We start from the raw sequence: 18,110 nt of genomic DNA, 5'->3' as shown, positions 1-18,110 counted from the left end.
TGGGAGGAAACCGGAGTACCCGGAGAAAACCCACGCATGCACGGGGAGAACATGCAAACTCCACACAGAGAGAGTGGAATCGAACTCGGGTCGAATAGCTGTGAGGCCTATGTGCTAACCACTCGGCCACACTACATTTTTGGAAAGATCCAGATTAGTTTTTCCCCATTGTGGCCCTAATACTTCCTGGTCCATGGGGTGGGAAAAACCTCCCGCCCCTTCATTGTCGGGACCCAACAAGGCTGAAAAAGCCACCCTTCCCTCGTGGTTGATTGTCAGGTTTTTGTTCAGGGCGGCCTTTTCTAGCGGGGAAAGGTTGCCACACCCTCATCCTCATTAGGGCCCCAGTAAGACCAAAAATGTCAGAAAACCTTTCTGATGAGTCGAGGTTGTAATTCTGACATTACACCTGTCATGAGGTATCATTTTTTTCTACTTTTCTATAGTCCTGGAGGTGGGAGAAACAACGATTCATACTTTCATATACACTTGTTACGTACGTACTGTACATGAGATTAATGATAGCTTTCCGTGTATTAGCTAAGTAGTAGTACATTAGAAAGCAGCACTAAATACTTAGATGGGGGAGGGGTCATCCTAGAAGAATGTGCCACAACCGGTTTGCTCCACGACTAAAATGTGACTTGCTGCAGACACGTTTGTAAAAGTCAGAGTGGATTGAAAAAGGTCAACAACAACCTCCAACCATGCTCAAGGTAAAATACTTAACTTTATACACAATTTGTATGTACAACTGTATTTAGTTTTCCAAATTTTTGACAAGCATTTATTTCAATAATTTATGTAATTTTATGAAAATATACTCATAATACTAAGAGAGGAAAATAATGTCATTTTAGTAATATGGAGTAAAAAAAAAAAATTTTAAAGATAAGAAATTTTGGGAAATTTAGGTTGGAGAAAATGCTACAATATTATGGGAATAATTTTATAATAACAAGAAAAACATTTCCAAAAATGATTGAAGAATAAAGTTGATCTATTCATACTAATAATGTGCTTTTTTGCATCTACCACAAAGTTAAGGTGCATTTTCTTGAGCTATATAAACATCTTTACAAAATATGAAAGTGACCCCTGTGGAAAAAATTAGGACACCCCTAACCCAACATGTGTCTCACCGCAGCAGGTCCTTCAGTGATGGGCGGCTCGTCCTCTAAGAGGTTATTCTTCCGGCAGAGGAGATCACCTGTGAGGAGAGCGCTGGCCCCACTGAGGAGGGCCCTACGCCTGAGGAGGCGCAAAAGGATGTTGAAGCCGCTTATAAATCCCAAAGGGCGTAAGGTCAGATGCGCACATAACAAAAGGACGTCGGTGCCGATATGGCTGAAAAAATTCTCCCACGGGCGTGCAAGGAAGGAGACGACGCGGGATGGGAGGAAGGAAGCAGAAAGGATAAGGAAAAACCAAGCGGAGGTTCAACAGAGAAGACAAAAGAGAACTTATTAAAACCTCCAAGAAATGAACTTTACAAATCATGTGACATCAAATGACGCATAAAGTTGGTGTCATTTTGAATGATGCAACCATGACACGCTGCCATCGTCTTTGTCTCAGTGTTCCAAAAGTCAGTCTTATATAATGCAGATCAACACACCGGTCCAGGGTGTACCCCGCCCCTCCCCCAAAGACACCCCTTATGAGGTTAAGCGGCATGGAAAAAGGATGCATGGATACTTTTTGCTCAAATGGAATTTTCAATTTGACTTCCTTTCCTTGACGTTTACACATTTTTCCATTTTTTTCCCCTGATATCTTACTGATATAAAAATAAATGTTCCTTTCTAACCGTTTAACACAATTTTTTTTCCCACGTTTTCTGCCCAAATGTAACTTTCCCAACTTTAACACACATATTTTTTTCCCTCCAGGATTTTTTTGCAGAAATTAAAATTTTCCCTTGTTTTCCTTTTTTGCAGAGACATAATTTATTGTCCTGTCTTTTTCCACAAAAGTGACTTATTTTATAATGAAATTTTAAAAAAAGGCATGATTGTGTATAGCATGAAGTGGAAACATAGCAAAAAAAAAATCTCTAGTTAGTACAACTGAAGTTTCACTGTCACTGTCCAAACTTTATAAAACTAACCAAATCTGAAAAGATTCACCTACTTCTTCCCAACTGGCACTGCAAATGAAGCCCAATGTTGATGAGGTACCACTTCCTACAGAGGAAAAACACGTCGGGAAAAAAGCCTTATAAATAATAATAATAATAATAATATGAAGCACTTTTCAGAAGGTAGATTGCAAAAAAAAAATCAGTTTAATAATAATAGTTGTGTGTTTTTGTTCTTAATAGATGATGCAAAGATGTGTGTATAATCTTGATGGAGTACAACAACAACAAATTCTTGTATCTGTAAATATTTGGGTGAGGTCGTAAAACGGGAAATAAGGTCCAGACCCGCCCCTTTCTTGACCTTTGAGGCCACGCCCCTCCTGTCACTTTCAAGAGTGATTGAGTGAGTCTTTGAGGCGTGTGTGTGTGTGTGTGTGTGTGTGTGAGTGTGTGAGTGTTAATTCCAACTCTCTGAAGACAGCGTCCTGTCCTTCAAGTCTTTACTGATGAGCAGCGTCCCATTGCTCTTCTCCATCAGCTCCACGTCACGAGACTTTGAGTTCTACAGGCGGAAGTAAAAGGAAGGGAAGTGGGTGAGATGAGATCAGGAAGTGGGAAAGGAAGAGAAAGGAGGTTAGTGTGGGGGGCGGGGGGGGCACGTGTGAAGACAGCTTGTTAGCACGCAGGACATCACGTCACATCTCACATGTGTCGCTGCTGCTTTGTGGATTTATTATTCAGATGGAAAGAACAGAGTACGGAGGATACAATACAAACATTCCTCGCGTTTACATTAACCTGCCATGATTCACCAATAGGCCAATTAGTGTCAGCTGTCCAATCACAGCTGGTCTTCATCTACTGTCGCTAAGGAAACACTACAAGGTATGAACAAGAGTATCATCAAGAGTATGTTTTATCATAGTGGTCAACTTCTTTTTACATTTATACGGCAGTTTGGAACACTACAGTATATATGATGTCACTAAAACGTCGTCTGTACAGTTCATTTATGATATTCCAATGTTAATTCACTGTTTACTTTTTACATCAATTATGACTGATGTTTCCCACAATGTTTACTTTTTCTCTTGAAAAACGTCTTAACTTTTTGGCATAAATATTACTTTTTTATTTTTTTTTACTTAATTTACTTACATTTTCTTTACTTAAAAATGTACTTTTATGGAAAAATGTATCCAAAAATTTTTCCCTACTTTTAGCGTAAATTTAATTTTTTTTTTTGTATGTTTTTCTGTGACTTCTTACTTGTTGTATTATTTGTCATGACCTTTAGCACAAATTTGATTTTCCTGACACTAATAAGACTTTTTGTACAAATGTGATTTATTTTCACAAACTTTGCTCAATTTCAGCAATTTAGATTTTTTTTTTTTACTTGCACAATTTTTTTTTTGCAACTTTTTTCGCATTCAAAAAATAAAATCACTTTAACTTGTGTTTATACATGTATGACAGTTAAAAATGCCAAAATGTAGCATCAAACAGTGCCTGTACAGGTAATAAAAGGTTGCATGAGGGCCATATTGGGAAAAACAGCACCCTCTTGTGGCCCAACTACTTAACATGATGCTTTCTGTTGGTTTTCCCCTACAGCTAAGTTAGCTTGTTAACCACACAGATTCAGTTCCAGTCAGCAGAAATTACAGCCTGCGTATGTGTGTGTGTGTGTGTGTGTGTGTGTGTGTATGCATGACTAAGCGAATGCCTTGCAACACACACACATCTGGACAGCCTTTATGTCACAATTATCTTCTTTAAATGGGAAGTGTTGTGGTTTTAAATTACATCCTGATTCTATTCCACAAAACACATAAGCAATAGCACATGAAGTTTGACTGCTTTCATTAAGTGTGTGTGTGTGTGTGTGTGTGTGTGTGAGTAGCTAATAACTGCATGTTCAATGGCTGATAGCGGTCCCTTAATGTGTTTCATAAAAGGAAAGCACTCATTAAGTTGTCCACAGGACAGCTTTTGGACATAAACAAGAGGCTTTCAGTGAGGTGAGTCATGGCTGACGGATGCTTTTTAAAAAGCTATTTCCTAACCAAAGGAATTGATCATCGTTTCATGTAGTGCTCAAGAAAACGTCCCAAACATCCCGTACCTCATGAATGGGATATCTACACATGTGACTTCTGTGGAAGCAATGCAGGGCGGCTGACAATCGATGACGTATAGCAACCGTTTTGACTTTAACGTTGCTGCGAGTTAGCCTAGCAAGTTGGTCCTTGGTGTAGCCTAGCTTGTATGAATGGTTCACTATCGACTGAAAATGAGTCAACACGCCGCCATTATTGTCTAAATAGCAATGGCAAACCGCGCGAGTAGTGAGATAATTGTGTCTTGCCGACAGTCAAGCATAGGGGTGCTAGCATTTGACACTAGAGGAGCTCATTGAGGGACACATGAATTCCAACATCCACCCCCTTGTTTGCATGACAGGAGAAAAAGGATGAAGACAAAGGCCAAGTATGTCTCCTTGTCTCCTCCACACCTAAAAAAACCAATTGAGCACCTCAGCAGAGGGGAGGAGGGTGATAAAGCGTAATACTACTACTACTACGACACTACTATGACTACTACTAATGGTTGTGGGTCAGCAAAAGACAAAACCTGCAGAAGGCCACTTGATGGTTTTGGAGATAAGAAGATAGGGATGAAAGGCACGAGTAGATAAGATGAGCATTCCATCTCCCAGCTGGAGTCATTTGTTGAGCAAAGATCTTAACTTTGTGTGAAGTCCATGTAAGATTGGCTCTTTGAGAATAAGATTTTGGAGGCGGAATAAGAAGGAAAAGGGTGGCGGCTGTCATGCAGTCATGAGGGTCAGGGGAGGTCAAGGGGTGGGGCTAGTAGTCGTTTTTTTGTATGTGATTGCTGACTTCGGTTCCGTTGCTCTCAGACAGTACCTCATGTTCCAGGGTGTTAAAGTTAACCCCGGACGTGCTCTCGTGGTTGCTGCCGCGCCGGCACAGGCAGCACAGGATCTCCCTGAAGGTCCTCCTCATGTCCTTGTCCCTGAAGGAGTAGATGATGGGGTTGACCAGGGAGTTGCACTCAGCCAGCACCAGGCAGTACTTCTCGTAGCGTAGCACTTTGCACTCGTCGCAGCCCAGCCCGTCGAGCAGCAGCACCACCAGGCCGGGTGTCCAGCAGATCACAAACCAGCCTGCAGGGGGAGACAGAGGGAGGACGTCAACAACAAGCTCTTCAATAGAGATGCAATCTAGTTTATTCATTCATTCATTTTCTACCGCTTATCCTCACGAGGGTCGCAGGGGGTGCTGGAGCCTATCCCAGCTGTCTTCGGGCGAGAGGACACCCTGGATTGGTTGCCAGCCAATCACAGGGCACATATAGACAAACAACCATTCACACTCACATTCATACCTATGGACAATTTGGAGTCACCAATTAACCTAGCATGTTTTTGGAATGTGGGAGGAAACCGGAGTACCCGGAGAAAACCCACGCATGCACGGGGAGAACATGCAAACTCCACACAGAGAGAGTGGAATCGAACTCGGTTTGTGAGGCCTGCGTGCTAACCACCCGACCGCCATGCAGCCACACTCAAGACAGTCATTCTACATTTTTGGAAAGAGCCAGATTAGTTTTTCCCATTGTGGCCCTAATACTTCCTGGTCCATGGGGTGGGAAAAACCTCCCATCCCTTCATAGTCGGGACCCAACAATGGCTGAAAACGCCACCCTTCCCTCTGGTTGCATGCAACATGCAAACAGGGATTGTACCCTGGTCTCCTAGCTGTGAGGTCTGCGCGCTAACCACTCATTCGCCGTGCAGCCCCGCAATCTAGTTTATTGACAACTAAAACCCAGACATGAAATAGTCCAGCGACTCAACCATACATTAGCGTCACGGTCCGCTACATAACCAACGAGTGACCTTACAAGTCATCCTGTCTCCACAGGAACACAGGTGAAAACATCCCAAGTGACTTGAAGTAGTCTCCCCAGGGATGGGACTTAGAGGAACAGAAACAAGTGTGTGTAACTATTGATAGAATGTTGTTAAATCAACTACCCCTCAACACCTGGCTTGCTTTGGACATTCGATACGCAGTTAAGCTTACTTTTAATTTCAGTGTTTTTTATATGTGGGTTAAGGTTTGTAGATTCTAGAGAAATTAAAGTCGCTTTTGATACCGTGTACTCACATTATTATGAAAGATAATATTGCAATAATTTGTGGGACAATTACATTCATTCATTTTCTACCGCTTTTTCCTCACAAGGGTCGCTGGAGCCTATCCAAGCTGTTTTCGGCCGAGAGGCGGGGTACAGCCAATCACAGGGCACATATAGACAAACAACCATTCACACTCACATTCATACCTATGGACAATTTGGAGTCGCCAATTAACCTAGAATGTTTTTGGAATGTGGAAGGAAACCCACGCATGCACGGGGAGAACATGCAAACTCCACACGGAGATGCCCAAGGGTGGAATCGAACCCTGGTCCTCCTAGCTGTGAGGTCTGCACGCTAACCACTCCACCGCCGTGCCGACCGGGACAATTACAGTCCAAGAAAATTTGTTATCGTGACAAGCCTAGTTCTGGTATTGTTGTGTGGTGGCATGATTTAAAAAAAATAAATACACCAGTACACTCAAGTACGTACATTGGAGTATTGTGCAGGTACACTAGGAAAGAAAAGAGACAGGATGTGCTAAAGAATGTCAAAAGCAGGAGGTTCTAAAGGGAGAAGGGGAATGTACTGTCAAATTCCTCTCACACATGCACGCACAGAGTTTAGTCTGCATGATCACGTTTCATTATCATAACACCTGATTGGGCAGCTCAGGAATCTTTTCGCTGCATTGATAATAATGTGCGCACGCTACGGGCGGACATGACTCTGGCTTGCACGCTGCACAAAGGCAATTTGAGGAGCGACTCTTGAGATGGTCCTGAGGCGTGCGCGCTTGCACAAACAACACACACACACGCTCTTCTCTGTGTCATAGTAACTGAAGTATGCAGCTCCTTGTTGGGGCACGCCAGGGTTTTTCTTGCCTCCCTCACATGCCAGAAGGGACGAGAACTCGCTGCCAGGCGACGGCAAAAAAAACACAAAAAAAAACGTGTAGCACTTAAAAAACTTGAGGAATTTATTGTCATGTTGGAAAAGCAACATGGAGGCCAAAGGAGGAGAAGGAACGGTTCAAGGAGAAGAACTGGAAACTAAGTTGTATGGAAAACAAGAGGAGCTGTCGGGAAAGGGAGTGAAGGAGTATGGGGGGGGGGGGGGTGGATAACAAGTGCGGACATGCTGAGAGGAGCTAACAGTTAGCTACTAAGTCAGGTGGTGCGTTAAGATGCGTCACCTTACCTAAGATCATGGAGACGGTCTTCATCAGGTTCAACACCGTCTCCCGGTGTCTCATCTGCGTGGTGTGCTGTGACATCTGCTTGCTCTTGTGCCGCACGTACAAAAAAATGCGGGTGTAGACGGCCACCATGATGGAGAAGGTGAGCAGGTTGAGGAGCGCCCAGAAGACCAGGTAGCTGCGGCTATAGAGCGGCGCCATGGTGGAGCAGTTCTCCAGGTCGCAAAGACAGTGCCAGCCCATGGTGGGCACTAGACCCATTATGATGGCAATCAGCCAGATGAACAGCATGATGACAAAGACACGCCGCGTGCTCATCTTGCTGTGGAGCTGCATCTGAAAGATGGTCTGGTGGCGCTCCACCGCCACGGCCAGGAGGTTGAGGACGGAGGCGGTCAGGCTGGTGTCGATGAGAGCCTGACGCACAAACCACTGGTGCTTGGACAGCTTGATGGTCCATGGACCCGTGTGGAACATCAAGTGGAGGTAGGAGACACCTGGCATGACAGAAGGCGGCGTGATTAACACTGTCAAGAGGTATTGTTACAGCTGTGCACGTCATTTACACGCACATAAAAGCAAATAGAGTAGAGGACGGACCCCTAATTAATAAATAATACCAAGAATTAATTAATCGATTAATTGAGTGTATGCTGTACCTGAGAAGAGGTCTGCCAAGGCCAGATTACCCAAAAGGTAGTAGATGGGAAAGTGGAAGCGTCTATTTTTTAAAATGGCTCCAATGACCAGAAGATTGGAGAAGATGACAATGAAGCAGACCGTCATGCCCAGCGTGACAACCACATAGTCGCGGCGACGCCAGTGATCGCTGATGTTCTTGTTGCTCTTCTCGTAGAAGAACTTGACGGTGCGGTTGAAGTAGCAGCCTTCCGTGTCGTCAGACAGTATATCCATGGTGCAGAGGTCAGCAGGCTTGGAATATAGAGGGCGAGGCCTTTCATACAGGGAGAAGAGGGGTGGGACTAGGGCGCCATTCAGACTCGCCCTCTCTCTGATGGACTGTAGGGCGGCATGCCATCAGCTGCACGGGCCAGGATGCTTGTCTGTGGGACACACGAGAGACAGTAAACATTGGAATATCCATCCGTCTATCATAGTGGTCACTCAAGCTTTTTGAGCCCACGGACAGGCTTGTATTTGAATTGGAAATGCACACAAACTTCTCCCTATACATAAATTATACAGCATATTAGCATGCCTGGAGGCGACAAACATACTTTAAGAAATTTCCTGACTTGTTAACAAAGTATGTATAAGTCAGGGGTCTCAAACACACGGCCCCAGGACACTAGTTTGAGGCCCCCGCCTTGATATGAAAGTTTAATGTTAGTGCGGCCCGCGCAAGTTTGATATGGATGCTGTATGGTATCATGTACCCAGAAAAAATTATTACGTTTGATTAATGTTCATGTTAAAGGTTAAATAACTGTTAATAGTTATCCTCCCTCTCCGTGTGGAAGTGGTAAGTTTTTGGCTATTTAAGTTTAAAGGAAATATCTTGAAGGCTACCATTTAGGTCGCTAGCTCTCTAGTGTTGCGAGTTAGCATGTGTCTCAAGACCCTGCAGTTGCGCAATATGTTGTAAATAAAAAAAAAGTATAAATGTGACTATAGTCGTGTTTTGTCATGTCTACAGGGCTCTAATAATGCTTTGTTCATTTTAATCAGAAAAAAATAATTTGTCTACCCACCAACTATATGTGGTTTCTTAAGTTTTTATTATTTGCCGTTTTAATATTATTATTATTATTATATTTATTTATTACTGATTGATTGATTTTCTTTATTCTTGATTTGTTTATTTATTTTTCATCTTATTTTGTGCAGAAAAATAAAAATTAAGATATTTGAGAACAGTGGAATGTTTTATCAGAGCTTTTCTTGTAGAAAATCGGAACCAAAGCACTGAAAAAGTTTGTATATTTTCTGTTTTTAATAAATGCGTTGTTTTGTTTTTTTTGGAAAACCTGATGCGGCCCAGCCTTGCCCAGACCCTAGCTCCAGTGGCCCCCAGGTAAATTGAGTTTGAGTAGTATAAGTAGTATAAGTATCTTCATATACACTAGCCACAACTCACGATTATTCTCTTATCTGATTAGTTTGAAGGTTGATGTTTTAAAATGAATTGGTTGGGCCCTGAACGACACAAACAATTAATGGTTTGGTCCTCCAAATATCAGAAAAGATGATGTGTGTGAATATCTTGTTTTGCCTAAAAACAACAACCCAGTAAAGTCTGCGTTTCCTTGATATTTTGAAAACGTTTGCGTACAGATCAAATTCAGAGGAGCACGAACATCAACTGAATACCGCCCATTGTCAGTAAACCTGTATAAAAGCCTGTAAGCATCGCTTTCGAATCACCATCCCTCCCTGACACCGGCCATTTTGCTGTGTGTGTGTCTGTCCACAATGGAGCGGAGACACACCTCGCAATTACACAATCCAACTATGTAACACAATCTCAATCCAAACATTCACACACAGCCTCAGTGACCCACTCTTCCTACCACGGGTGCAACAAAGGAGGAAGATGCCAAAGTAAAAAAAAAAAAAAGAGAAAAATGTGGAGCAGGAGAGAAGCGGTTCAGTTGAGGGCCACAAACTGTAACGGGTCAGAGAAAGAATTTGAAAGAACTCAAACCAAAAAAAAAATGGTCTTGACAAAAATCCAATGTCTAAACATCTCAGTGTGGTAAAAAAAAATAAAAAAATAAAAAATTTATAGTTGCTCAAATTTCTCCTCTGGAACAATATGTCAATAAAGTACCATTTTCACCGAGACGCACTTTTCACTATTATTTCTCAAAAATTGTTAGGTGTACCAAAATAAAACTTATTTTCAGCTATCAATCACAATGGAACAGTCAAGGTAGCTAAAGCGAATTAAACCTGTTTGAAGATGCTATACGCCACAAAACTGTTGGCGAATGAGTCAACAGCACCGACAGGAAGCATTTGTTACTTTCAGAAACAATCTTTGACCTCAGACACTCTCTAGAGGAGTGATTTTCAACCACTGTGCCGCGGCACACTAGTGTACCTTGAGAAACCGTCAGGTGTGCCGTGAGGAATTATCCAATATCACTTTTTATAATTAACATTTATTAATCATCATTTGCAAATATTATGTCAATAGTATACATGGACCCAAATATTCCAATTGCATTTGGTTTATTTGCTCAAAAGGAAAGAATTGAACAGGGATGGAATATTCCTTTAACCAATCCGATTGAGGTATCTTGTACCCGCTCAAACGGAAAGTTGTCAGACTGCGTTCTTCTTCTTCTGTTGTTTATTGGCGGTTGGCAAGCAGCTTTCGGTGTGTAATAGCGCCATCTGTGGAACAGAATCTAAACCCTTCTATACGCCATTCACAAGTGCAGTTTTATTAAAAAATAAAATATATATCTATATAAAACATGTCCTGAGTTTAATTATAAAATATTATCAAGATTGAATTTGATCTTTTTCTGTTTAAATTGATCCCGGGTGCGTTCTTTCAGCGCATGCTCAGATATGACGTAACACGCAGATCCAGACGTTCTTCACTTTTAAAAATGGAGGCCAGCAATCGGCACTGGACTAAGCAAAGTTTGTTTTTGATTCAAACTAAATTTCAAGACTGGACAGACGAAAAACTGGCAATACGGAGTTATTCCAACAAGTGAAAGAAAAACTTGGGGAAGCCGGTATCACGTGATGTTGATGTTTACGTTTTACTGGGCATGCCCCATTGACTATTCTGGTTGATTTTCACGGTGCATGTAGACGAGAGTTTGGAATATTCCTTTCCATGGATACCATTGTTTCCCGAAAGGTCATTCGGAAAGAGAAAAAGTGGTGATGTAAAAACGTGGCTACTGTGGAGTGTCTGTGGTGTAAAGACTGGCAGAGCAATGTAATATTGGTCCGTGTGGCAACACCTACCTTGTTCCTCCCATAGACTTATTGATGCACGTGTGAGGTCGTGGTGACATTTTGGAACATTTTTGGTTAGTGGTGTGCCACAAGATTTTTCCAATGTAAAAAACGTGCCGTGGCTCAAAAAAGGTTGAAAAACAATGCTCTAGAGCGTGTACGCACACACATACTAATCAATGTCAAAATGGTGCTGTACTGTACTGTATTGTTACTGACTGAGGGGGTGTTAATTTGAATTTAAAAAAATAGCACAGAACAGTGGGTCGCCAACAAATACCACAAGAAAAAATATTTGCTTTGCAAGTTTTTTTCTACCTCCACTTGGTTTAGCCTCAAATATTTACCTTGTCCTCACAGGTAATGGCTTGCGGCGTATCAGGAGGAGAGTTAAGATTGACCAGTTTGTAATAACCGTTCACCCCTCCTCCTACAAGCATGGAGGGGCAGAAGCTCCTACACAGTGCAGAGGGATGAGTGAGATACTTATAGGTTATCACATGGTTTGTCATGGTATCACGAGCTTATTATCACGGACTATTTAATATTTACTATTATACTAATATTTACTATACTATTTACTATTTAACCGCTGACATGTTGACAGAGCACAGACGGCAGCAAAACAAACGCTGTGTGTTCACGCTCGTGCGCTGTTCTCTGATACCAGAGCACGATACCAGAGCAGCGCGCTCTGAGTGGACAGCTACGGGGGCTGATACTGGACATGGTTAAATTCTATATTTTATCAGTATCACTGCCCTGGGCTTTGACACAGTATCATTTCGGCCTTTTCCCGTATCATTCATGGGCGGTTTCTAGGGTACAGGGCCAATTAATACTGTAGTATGTGATAACCTATAATTACAGCACAAATCCGGTTTAATATCAATATATCACCCTGCCCTAGTTTAGCAGAGCATGCTAGTGTGGCTGTGAGTGCATCTCAGTGCCCTATGGTCTTGAGTTTTAAGGCTTATTAATGTAACTTAATGTGAACGTTTCAAGATGCCCGCTAACTTTGTGCACATTCTGAGTGACTAGCGCCACAGCTTCACGGTGTCACGGTTTCATTTAACAGTGCAGAGACATTCTCAACACACAACACACTTCTGGCCTTGAACAGCTGTGCAAAACAACATCCTGTGTAATTGTGCAAGCAAAATAAGGGTGTCATAAAAAATATCTTACCTGAATAAAGCAAATGGAATTTCTTTAGTGACTATGTCTTCCTTAAACCACATGCACAAGGCATTACATTTTATTGATGATTTTGTAGCCATGCATGCAGTGAATGACATACCATGACAAAAGTTATCCAGACAAACGGTACTTCAGTATCTGAAATACTGGGAAAAATTGTCCGATGTTTATGTCTTGCTTTTAATTAATGGACATTTTATTCACCAACACAAAAAGCACACATGCTCAATTAAAAAAAAAATACTGAATTCCCAAAAATTCAAACCGAAAAACCCCAATTTGGAAAAAAAAATCATAGCTGGAGTAATAATAATACTAATAAATTTAATTTCTAACGCACTTTACATCAAATGAATGATCTCAAAGTACAAAGTATCTAGATAAAACCCACTCAAGCAGATGGAGAATGTGCAAAACAGAAACCGAAATCTTCTAACCAATACCAGTGCAACCAATATTGCACCGTGCTGCCCTATCTTTGTAATATAATACCATTAGATGGATCTGCATACCATCATGATTATAATTGAAGGAGCTTACTTCAAATTGTGTGTAGTCTTACTGGTATGTTTACAACACTACACCACTGTACTGATGGCAAACGGAGCAGGAGTGCTCGGTGGAAACACGGCTTTTCATCGCACCATTAGCCGATTTCCTGACATATGCATAAATATTTTAAATTGGAGAACCCCCTCCACTGAGAAACAATACCGGCTGCCAAAGCCACACTCTACACACGACTAAGCGTTTTTATGCATCGCTTGCACCCGTTTGTGCGTGAAAGGAACGAGTGCCGTCCATAAAGAGCAGTTTCTATGCAAACCCCTTATTAGCATGGCGGCCACGCCCAAGACTCCTCTTCCTCCCGCCATTCTTAGAAGAAAAAAAAAAAAGACTAGGGAAACCAGCGATTCTTTGCAGCAGGGAAGATTTACAGTGCACCTCATGCGAGTGCAACAGAGAAACGCTCAATTATCTTAAATAGGGAAATTGTGCTCATCGCCTTGTCGGGTTTCAGTGTTGAATGAAGAGCAGGAAGCACCTACACACAGCAAGTAGCGCCTGCTTGGTGTTAACCGTAAGATATTTAATCACAAACACGTCATGGCAACTGAATGGGAATAAGAGGGGGAATATGTGAAACTGATACGCAGTATAGTTACCGTAAATTCCGGACTATAAGCCGCTACTTTTTCCCCAAACTTTCAACCCTGCGGCTTATTCAGTTGATGCGGCCAATTTATGTCATTTTTCTAACGGCCGCCAGGGGCTCTCGAGTAGAAAATGTAAGATTAAGACCGGTGGAATATATGCGCCGAGGAAGACTGCAACTTCTTGTCTTGTGCATAAATTAAATTCAAAAGGAGGAAGATGAAGACGGCTTACCGTGATTTTTACCAGTATGTTCTTTTACCAGACCCGTTTTACCAGACCTGTTATACTGTGTTGCTATTGTGTTGCTAGCGTGTTGTTACCATGTTGCTACCGTTTCACTGCCGCGTCACAGGCACCGTTTGTGAAGAAAGGTATATTATTATTATTGTTAAGTTATATTATTAAAACTTTGAAAACTCTCTCTGTGTACCGTCTTTCTTTGTAAATATGTTTACATGTTTTAATGTGGGCACATGCGGCTTATATACAGGTGCGGCTTGTGTATGTACAAAATCGGTTTTACTCTAAAAATGTAGTGGGTGAGGCTTATAATCAGGTGCGCTCTATAGTCCGGCTTGATCTGTACCATTTTGGGGGACTCTCTCAAACTACAGTACCAAAAGAGTTGGGGCTATAACTGGTATACGAGTAGAGTGAGAGAGTCTAGTCATCTAGTCCGATGAAATCAATTATTTTTCAGGTTATTTACTTTAGACTGCTGACTGTCAAGGACATATGTGGGAGTGTTGTCCATGGTTTTGTCTATATTAGCTTGAATTTGACTCAAAAACTCAGCATATTCCGTCAGGTGTTTGCTCTTGAATTGAAGTTTTGGAGATAGAAAAAAAGCTATCCCCCCTAGACAGTCCACCCCGCAAAACCCCGAGGGCGGACCGCTCCACTGTACGATCACTACAGACTGCAATAGTACGAGCCACATGTGATCGGCTTTTGTGATCTGTGTTGAAAGGCATTTATTGCCATATGCCGATCACATGTTTTTCACAGAAATCAGCCAATACTGATTGTGGCCGATCAATCAATTTGTTTGTTTATTTAGTTAGTTAATTTTAAATTGGCCATCACTTCATCAAAAGAAAATAATTGTAATATTTTATCTTGGCTAGCGCCTCTCAAAGTCTAGACACGATAATAATTGCATCCGGAATGGCCTCCACTTTTTATCTTGTAGCCACGACTACTCAATTATTTCTCCCATCACAGGTTCAGACACAATGAGAGGTAAGTACCGAGTCCGAATGAGCATCGAGTGTAATGTGTAGTAATTTAATGAAGATTAAGAAACATTTACATTTTAGATCCCGTTTTTAAAACAGGACAAGACCAACCCAGGTGGGTTTGTGCCTCCAGGATGAGTGGCTTTCCACTAGTGTGCAGCTGGAGCTTTGCTTTCACTTTTAAGTCCCCAAATACCAGAAAACTCTTCAACGACGGCAGAAAAAGTAGCTAGATTTGTCACTTGTCGAAAACATGTCACCAAAAGGGTTTGGAACTTGTTGCTTCCTACGTGTTCTACTGCTGCGCCCCGCCGCTCTAGTGCACGGGGGGGGGTCAGGCGCCCCACTCAGGAGTGCCGACACACAGAGCAGAGTGATGAGTGAGACCAAGAGATAACTGAGATATAAGAAAACAGCTCAAATCCCGTCTTTATATGTTTATGTTTGTTTTTGATATCATGCTTAAAAGAAATATTTTAACAATATCGATATATGGCCCAGCCCTAGTACTTTGGTGTTCCCAGCATTAGCATTAGCAGTTAAGCAGCTATCTTGCAACTTGTTGCTCTGCAAGCAGAAACAAAAAGTAAGAAGTAATTATACGTTTGATCAACTTAACTTAAAGATTTGTAAGATCAACCCATGAAGATGTTCAGAATTCTCTGCATCCTTGTCAATGAACGAACGATCAACAAAATTTATTTGGCAAATAAATACAAGCCGTCAATAAAAGTGAAGTAGCAGGTGCACAGGAAGGAGCTCTGCATTTTTTTTGTGGCATGAACCACATTTTAAGGTCAAGCCACAGCATCTCAACAGGGTTCAGGTCAGGACTCTGACCTGAACTCTGACTCTGCCACTTCAAAGATTTCATTTTGTTTTTCTTCAGTCATTCAGAGGTCTTGGTAGTGTCTTTTGGATTATTGTCCTGATTGTCCTGATCCAGTTGGAGGTCATAAACAGATGGCCAGACATTCCACTTCAGGATTTTTTGGTGGACACCAGAATTCATGGTTCCATTTAGCACGACAAATCTTCCAGGTCCTGACACAGCAAAACAGCTTCAGACCATCACACTACCACCACTATATTTTACTGTTGGTATGATGTTCTTTTTCTGAAACGCAGCGTTACTTCTGTGCCAGATGTAATGGGACACACACCTTCCAAATAGTGCGACTTTTGTCTCATCAGAGTGTTTTACCAAAGGTTTTGGGGATCATCAAGAGGTTTTTTTGTTCAGCAGTATTTTTTCTTCTTGGAACTCTGCCATACAGCCCAATTTTTGCCTGAACACTGACATTTGCCTGAACGTTTGTCATGGACACTGACCTTAAATGAGGCAAGTGAGGCCTGTAGTTCTTTGGATGTTGTGGGGTCTTTTGTGAGCTCTTGGGGTGATTTTGGTTGGCCGGCCACTCCTTGGGAAGGTTCACCGCTGTTCTATGTTTTCGCCATTTGTGGATAATGACTCTCACTGTGGTTCACTGGAGTCCCAAAGCTTTACAAATGGCTTTTCCAAAACTGATACTCAATTAATCTCAGTTACGTTTTCAAGTACATATTTCTCTTATGTACAGTGAGTTGTATTGTTATTACTATTATCATACCAGTGGTGTATTTGGTTTTAAAAAATGTTAATATCTCTAAGCGCCAATTTGTGGGAAAATAAACACTAATGCACTTCTCACTATGAAAACCCCTGTTTCACTTGATTCATGTCCTCTGTTTTCCTTATCATTAATTTATGAACGGCGCGTTATAATACATGGTATATTTATTATGTTTGGGTTGCAGGCGAAACTAAACTAAATTTGGGTATTGAGCTGAAGCTGTTTTTGAAACCCTCTATTTGGGGAGTAGTGTATGCTTCTAATTGTGGATCTGTAGGACCATGCAAGACTATTTTAACTCCAAATAAATGTAGTTTTATTTAAATTTAGTTTATAATTTTAGCACATATAAGTGTGCCTTAAAACGGAAGAAAAAAACAACCCACCGCAATATAATCTCAACTGATCTGCAAAGGCGGAAACCACGCAAAATTATAAAATATGATGAAATAAATTACATCACATCACCATGCGTTTTGTAGCAGATTCCTAAAAACGTCATTTTGCACTATGTATCTATCTATTTTATCTCGTCATGTGGAGGATCTTTGACCAGTGTTATTGCAGTTGAGTACTCCTGTCATATAGAGGATCTTTGACATGGCTTTTGCAGTCAGTCCTTAAAAACAGCAGAGCTCTGCTGTCATAAGAAGATATTTAAACTCGCATTTTTGCAGTAGGCCCTTAAAAACAGCAGAGTGCTCCCATCATATAGGTAGCTTATTGACTAGCGATTTTTAAAAACAGCAAAGCGCCCCTATCATTTGGAAGATCGTTGACAAACGCCTTCAAAACAGAGCTAGCAGGTTATGTAAAAGATCCGTGAACAAGCTAAACATAAGCGTTTTATTGTCTTGGTTTTATTACTGTATTCATGAATACCACTCGGTGAAGTAAAAATGTTAAGATATAACAGAGTTTTACAATTACATTATACACAAATAAGAGTAATAATGCAGGAAGAAGTCTGGTCCTTAGCTTTGTGGTAATATGGCTGCTGGAACAACTTAGTTCAATAATCTTAAAGTCAAACAAATCTGGCACGAATTTCGCCTAATTAATTTAATACAGCAACACACTTAAGTCAAAAAAAAAAAGAAATATACTCACCTTTTCTAGTAAATTCGAGCTGGTTCGTGTAGTAAATCGACACAAGGCGTCGAGCGAGCAAAGTAAGTGTCGTACCTGGGGTCACCTCCCGCGAAGACGCCCAAAAGGTGAACAAACCGAAAACAACGCAAAAGGGACACAAACGAAACAAAGTTTTGATTCCTGGGAGGTTCTGCTCCAGCACACAACTTGGCAGAAAGGCGCAATGTCCTCAGGTTAACCGCTAACTGTTTCTTCCAGAACTTTTTAGTGCGCTTTGTCATTACCTGTACACGGAGATCGGCTCCCTCTAGCCGGGTTGAGTGGAGCTGAAAGGGCGCGGTGAGACGGCTCCTTGGCCGGTGCTTTAGCCCCGCCCTTGGTTGCTCTCTATTGGCTTGAGAAT

At 41.6% G+C, this 18,110-nt stretch overlaps 1 protein-coding gene across 3 annotated transcripts; it reads right to left on the bottom strand.

Moving 5' to 3' along the window:
• Window positions 1–833: 833 nt before the first annotated feature.
• lpar2b (lysophosphatidic acid receptor 2b) lies at window positions 834–18,110 on the bottom strand. Of its 3 annotated transcripts, XM_058073407.1 has the most exons (6): window positions 17,992–18,063; window positions 17,726–17,800; window positions 8,121–8,525; window positions 7,464–7,958; window positions 5,017–5,276; window positions 834–2,645 (listed from the first exon to the last, which is right to left on the bottom strand). In XM_058073407.1, the coding sequence occupies exons 3-6, from the start codon at window positions 8,374–8,376 to the stop codon at window positions 2,541–2,543; spliced, it is 1,116 nt and encodes a 371-aa protein (XP_057929390.1). In that variant the 5' UTR covers window positions 8,377–8,525; window positions 17,726–17,800; window positions 17,992–18,063; the 3' UTR covers window positions 834–2,540. The 3 variants fall into 3 exon arrangements, with proteins under 3 accessions (XP_057929390.1, XP_057929398.1, XP_057929381.1); XM_058073415.1 differs by lacking the exon at window positions 17,726–17,800 and having other exon boundaries at window positions 17,992–18,110; XM_058073398.1 differs by having other exon boundaries at window positions 17,726–18,023.

This window comes from Doryrhamphus excisus, chromosome 1 (assembly GCF_030265055.1).
Source record: "Doryrhamphus excisus isolate RoL2022-K1 chromosome 1, RoL_Dexc_1.0, whole genome shotgun sequence".
NCBI classification, from domain to species: domain Eukaryota; kingdom Metazoa; phylum Chordata; class Actinopteri; order Syngnathiformes; family Syngnathidae; genus Doryrhamphus; species Doryrhamphus excisus.
Note: the sequence above shows the minus strand (reverse complement) of the source record. Positions and strands in the feature narration are given on the sequence as shown.